Source organism: Solea solea, chromosome 12 (assembly GCF_958295425.1).
Source record: "Solea solea chromosome 12, fSolSol10.1, whole genome shotgun sequence".
Lineage (NCBI taxonomy): Eukaryota > Metazoa > Chordata > Actinopteri > Pleuronectiformes > Soleidae > Solea > Solea solea.
In genome coordinates this window covers 27501889-27508530 of record NC_081145.1, presented here as the reverse complement: position 1 = coordinate 27508530, position 6642 = coordinate 27501889, and the positions used below count along the sequence as shown (strand labels likewise).

At 42.2% G+C, this 6642-nt stretch overlaps 1 protein-coding gene across 1 annotated transcript in view; it reads right to left on the bottom strand.

Moving 5' to 3' along the window:
* Positions 1-324: 324 nt before the first annotated feature.
* Positions 325-6642, bottom strand: part of si:ch211-266k8.4 (growth hormone-regulated TBC protein 1) — a 53221-nt gene continuing 46903 nt past the window's right edge. The window contains exon 15 of the mRNA XM_058645801.1: positions 325-800. Within this exon, the coding sequence (XP_058501784.1) occupies positions 734-800 (67 nt within the window). The 3' untranslated portion in view covers positions 325-733. The remainder of the gene's footprint in view (positions 801-6642) is intronic.

The window sequence follows — 6642 nt, the reverse complement described above, 5'->3', positions numbered from 1 at the left end:
TTAAGAAGCTGGAAAAATCAGAAAGCTCCTAAAAAAACAACCTCCAAAACCAATGAATCGATTATCAAAATAGGTGTCGATTAATTTAGTCACAGATTAACAATTGATAAATCGGATAATCGCTGCAGCCCTAGTTCGGACGGAAACAATGGCCACTTTTACTCATTAAACTGTTAAATCTGACACTGATCTGTTTAATCAACCTTCAGGTCCAAGTGCTTCAATATTAAGCACAGACACGATGTGAAGCAGCAGAGACTGTCAGTGCAGGACAAAACCTGCTCCTGAATAAATAAATAAAACGTCTGCATCCAAACAAAAAAAGAAAGTGAAAAATCTATAATTTATTAGATTTGAGTGTCATTTAAAAACAGAGTATTTATGGGGTCAAGAGGAAAAAAATAAACCCCACACACTCTTACAAAAGAAACCCTGGATTTTACAGCTTCATATTATCAGATTACCTGCAGTTTTAATCCCCAGGTCTACAAAATTATGACCTGAATGAACGCGATACGGAAAAACAGATCGAAAATTCTGATGGTGTCAACAGTCAAATACAAGCAAAGTCTACAAATCTTATCTCCATGTGAGGTCACCATGAACTTCTCCATGAAGCTGTGGTAGATGTCCACCGGATGTGTTCTAGGAGGAGGTTGTAAGACCTGAATCGTCTGGAAAACATCATTCATTTATGAGTTTGTTCTTTGTTATCTTTGACTTCAGATTTCCGTCAGATCAGCTTGGACTCCCTGACGTTCCTGAACGGGAGACTGATCTGGTGTCTGGACGACAATTCCCTGAAAGAGAAACCACAGGGAGGGGGGGGCGACAGATAATAAATGAACAGCTCTGGAGAGGAAGCGCAACGCGGGGGACAGATCCTGTCCCCGAACAATCATTCATCATCATGTTGGACAGTTGCATTGATTCATGGTTGAGATTCTTGGCGTGAGTGAGTGTGGGAAAGCAGAAGCAACGCGGATTATTCTAGTGAAGTGAGACGACTGTGAGCGGTTGGACCGCGGGCCGAGATTCTGACGAGGTTTTGTCCTTCAGAAAGCTCTGCAGAGACAACCGAGGAGAGGAAAGAGTGACGTCACTGTCATGCACCAAGTACTGAACGCGTCTGTGAACAAAACACTGATTCTAATGATTCAGTTACACCCAAAACAACTGCTCGACAAGCCACTAGTCTGTCTGTCTGTCTGTGTTTGTTTGTTTGTTTGTTTGTTTGTTTGTTTGTTTGTTTGTGTGTGTGTGTGTGTGTGTGTGTGTGTGTGTGTGTGTGTGTCACGTAGAAAACGTATGATGACTCCGCCCACAATGAGGAGGTACTACAGTAATGGAAAACGTTGTGACGCCGTTCGTTGTGATGGTTAAGGTTAGGGTAATGCATTGTGTCCATGATGTGTCCTCACACTCACATGATGTGTGTGTACTTGTACACACATGTTTGTGAGGACCAAAAAAAACAAATAAACCACAGGAAGTGAGGACAGTTTGACTGGTCCTTACAATCTGTCACACCTTAAATAGCTGTTGATGGGTTCAGACCTGGTTTAAGGTTAAGCAGAAGGTTAAGGGTTAGTGTTTGGCACTTGAAAATGCTGCCAATATACAGTCCTAGTGATTCATTTTGAAGAGCGAGCCTTGTGATTTACATTTATCATGTTGTGCATTAACAACAATACTCAAAAGCATATATTGACGACTTTGGCAATGACAAAGTAACGTCTTTCTTTTCTTGAACCGGATTTAATTTTTGTGTGAGTCATGAATGTGTTTCCTGCTACAGGTGAAACTTGAATCACCAAGTCACCTTAAGCCAGATTAACCCCCGAAACACACTTTATACACAACATAATAAGACTCTAAATGAGTCATAATGCAACATTCTGACCGTTGGTTGACTGCTAGTTAAACTGGTACCTGAACAAACCATAAACAATGTCACTGTTCCCTCCCTCCAGAGCAGAAGAAAATGTCCTGAAAGCTCGGTGTGGGTGGCCCAGTGTTATTTTTCTTCCCCTGGTTTCTGCCTGTTATGTTTCATACACTTTAGACTTCTCTTTTGGATTAAAGTGATTGTTGGGGGTTCATTATTCAGGCTGTGGAGTGAATGGCGTTGGGCCCTCCCTCCCTCCCTCACTCGTTTCCTCCATAGACTTGTGCTGCTAAGCTGCAATGACAGACTTGGCCATATGCTTGTGTTGTGCAGGGGGCTGTTGTTGGGTTGTGGTATCAAGGAGCAAATTACCATAGTGTCAATCCATCCATTGAATTTCCTCCATACACTGGTGGTGGTGAAGGAGGGGTCAGACAGAGAGGGCTGACCACAGTGAATGAGCTGTTTCCCGTCAGGTTTGAGTCTGTCTCCGCTCACATGCGGCTAAAGCCACCGTAGCTAACCTGCTCAAACTAATCACACACACACACACACACACACACTGGCGTCAACACACACACAATGACAGTCAAACTGCAGGCCATCAGCTCACAGACACACTTCTGTCTGACATTTTAATCCAAGCAACTGGAGGGAGGAGGAAAAACCTGAGCAGCAAATTTCATATAAATCAGAGGTGAATTTCAACGCGTCGCTAACGCAATCACCCGCGTTGAGGAGTTCACAGAACGAGCAGAGCAGGGAATCTATGTTGTCTGGGTCATTTTCCATCACTCTAGCTCCGCCCTCAACGTGGTTTGTGGAGTTGTCACAAACCAGTGACGGCCAAAGCAAAGCAGTTGTGTAACGGTGAATCGTTAGAATCAGCTGATTGTTCTGTGAAATGGTTCAGTAGTTCCTGCATGACCGGAGCACAGACTCTGACCTCTGACACAGTCGCTGAACTGAAATACCACTGAACGTTGGGTTGTGATTTCCGCTCACGATTGAGCGGTCTCTAAATACTCCAGACTCCTCTGTTAAATGTAGACATTTTACACATTTGCTTTGTTAAATGTTGGAGATTAACGTTATTGTTTGCAGGATTTTTAAGTCTTTTTAACTTTAATCTACAGCAGTCCCCAGGGAACACTGCCCTGCATGTTTTAGATGTTGGTGTGTGTGTGTGTGTGTGTGTGTGTGTGTGTGTGTGTGTGTGTGTGTGTGTGTGGGCACACCACACAGTCATGTTAAGTGTATTGTCTGCCTGGTACAATAATGGGAAAGTGTTAGCAAGGTAACATCAGTCAGGTGAGGCTCAGGTGGCTTCTGTTTCTTCGAGGCTGAGTGAGTGCACACACACACACACTCACACACACACACAGACACACACACACACTCACACACACCATGCATAATTTAAATTCAATCCCTCTGTAAGGACAGAGATACACAGGAAGCTGTAACGAGCCGCAGCAGTGACTCAGCTTCTCAGTTTCTCGTCCAGTTCTAACGAAGTTGTTGACACACAGAGATGCTTCAGTGAACCTGAGACCAGAGAGAGAGAGAGAGAGAGGGGGAGAGAGGGAGAGCGAGAGAGAGATACCTGCACATAAACACCAGACACTGTGAACGAGTCCATGCCTCCATGAGTCTGACTGCAGCTGTTTCTGTCATAATCGTCATAATAATTGTTGACGATATAAAACATGTACACACTGCTCTTGTGAGACATCGTCTAGTTTAGTCTACAACCTTTGTGTGTGTTTTGTTATTGAATAACAGTGAGATATGTCGTATGATTACAGTGTGTGCTGTGTTCATTTCCCTTTGTTAGCAAAACATGCAATGAAACTGAACTGACCCTGTGAAAATGAGAACAATTATGAAATCACCAAATATTTAAATGAGAAAATGAATTAGTAAATATTACCTAAAGAATAATCATTACTGCAAGGACTAAAGATGACTATAGACACATGGATGGTGTCATTTTCTGGTAGAAATTACATTAGTTTAACATTATAAAGTTATTTTAGCTTTAATTTTATACAAGCACCACATACTATCTTGATATCCAAAACTTATTTATTGTAGTTGAGACATTATTTCCTAAATATTAGGGCTTCAAGTAAAGATTATTTCTTATATTAATCGATTACTTTGCTCCATAAAATGCCATAAAATGTTGAAAAATGTTAGTCAGTGTTTCCCAAACCTGGAAATGTGAATAAATGTTCACATTTAGGAAGCTGAAAAAACAGTTGTAATTATTAACCACAATAATTCAAAAATAATGATAATTTAAACAATTTATAATCAATCAACCACTGCAGCCCTACTATACAGACACTGAAATCCCCAGCTAGAAAAGAAAGCAACTACAAACTTTATTTTATCTATAGATCAGTGGTCAGCAATTGGTGGCCGGTGGTCCAAAACTGGCCCGCCCAGCATCAGTATCTGGCCCCGGCAGACGATTTAACAAATCTGATCTTAAATGATTTGCTTATCCAGAGCTTTTATTCTGGAGAAAATAGATTCTGTTGTTAGCATTGACCGTTAATTTAAACTAACACTGCTGTTGTCATGGAGACAGCCAGGTTTGAGGAGTAAATGTCCGTAAAATAGCTATTATCATATGTTTAGAGATGCACAATACATATTAACAGTATGTCTCTCACATCATCCGACGTCCACATTATTGTTAGTTTAAGGCACTTTTGTCTGATGAAGACACCAAGTTTTGGCCCAAATATTCAATTGCTTAAAAAAAGTTGGCCCTCGACCACATTTACTTGCTGTAGATGGACCAGTTCTTGATTTCAGGAGCTGTCAAACGTCACTTACACTCCAAACCAGAGCGGAACATGAGGGAGCTGGCAATGTTAGCGACTCAGGGTGAGAAAGATCAAAGATTTATGATTTCCAGCTGTGTTGCTATTTATCTCCGTTTGACAACTCGGTGATGAGCTCCTTTCCCAAAAAGAAGAAAGATGAGACAATGGACTCAGTCATTCACCTTTTACAGCACCATCTCCCCCATCCTGTCCTCAGCAGGTGTTTGCAGTGAGACATCAGATACAATCTGAGATACGGGCTGTAGGAAGTACCAGGTAGTTACTAAACACTTCCAGCGTGACAGTTCATATGAAGCAGGTGAAACGCAGATAAGGGCAGCAGTGGTGTCTGTTAAAACAGACTCTCTATGATGGTAGTTGAATTCAAATTTCCATCTCAAGGCCACTGGTTTGAAAGAAAAAAGTCAGTTTGGATGTTCAGACCTGATACATCGTTCCCACACCTTGGTTGACATCACATTCAAGGACTTTTCAGGGAATTTCCAGGACCATTTCCCTCAAATTCAAGGAGCGAATGTGCTCAAGATGGGAGGACAACTATGTCCATGGTGTCCACTTCACTCTGCATCTGGAAAAGTGATTGTCCTTGGGATCTTGGGTCAAAGTCAGTCTTTGTAATTTGTCTTTGGTGAGAGAGAGATCTTGGAATTTTCTATTCCCAGGCATCACGTCGTCATTCGCGACTTGACGTTTGTCATGCGTAGGCCTAGTACATCAAGCAATGCAGGCCATGAAACAGCAGGTGGCGTTGTAACAAACAAGGGAGACATTTACCTAAATATCAAATTCCCTTCTTTCCTGCTCAAAATTCAAGCACTTTCAATGACCCATATCCATTAAGAGCCTTGAAATTGGGTTGTCATTGTACTCTATTGGCGCTTTTCCACGACACAGTCCTGGCACGGCTCGACTCAGCACAGTTTTTCGTGACAGCACCTGGTGGTTTTTTTTTTAGTACCTGCTCTGACGAGGTTCATAGTCAGCTGAGCCGATACTAGAATGTGACGTCGACAGACTGCTGGCCATTGATTGATTGGTCAGAGAGTGTCGTCACTGGAAGAGTCGTGAGCGCGACGTCCGACACAAGAATCAAAGCCAACAATGCTGAACTGTAGATTAAAGTTAAAAAGACTTAAAACATTAACGTTAATCTCCAACATTTAGCAAAGGAAATGTCTAAAATGTCAATATCTAACAGAGGAGTGTGGTGTATTTAACAACAGCACTGCTGCAAGCCGGCGATCAATCGTGAGCCCAATCACGACCCAATGTTCAGTGGTATTTCAGTTCAAATCAACTGATTCTAATGATTCAGTTTCACCAAAAACAGCTCCAAGTCACTAGTTTGTGTTTTTGTGTTGCGAATAAAAACAAAGTCACGGCAGTTCCACGCAAGCCGTGCTATGATGACCCCGCCCACGTTGAGGAGGTATTATAGTCATGGAAAAACATACCAAACCACGTAGAATCAAGCCGTGGCGAGCCAGGCTGGGACTATGTAGTGGAAAAGCGCCGTTAGTTGCATGTGTGTGGATTTAAGGAAGAGTGTTTGAAGGCTAGGAAAAGCAGAAATATTTTAACAAACTCTTGTGAGAAACATGTGACTAATCAATCAAATGAATAATCCCAATTCCCTGAGCAGCAAAGGACTTTGTAAAGGCAAAAGGCCTTCGAGGAGGTTTAACGTCAACAGTCATTAACTTTGACCTTTTGCATTCACGGCAGCAGATTTTAAGACAAACAACGTGGGACATACTTGTCGGTAAAAGTCTCCACACCTTCACTGTTTTTCAGGGAATGACATTTTCCTTTTGTCACGTTACCCCTGCAGAGCGATTTATGTCCACTGTACTCAATCCATCACTTCCCTTCAAGCAGCGTGGAGGGGAACCC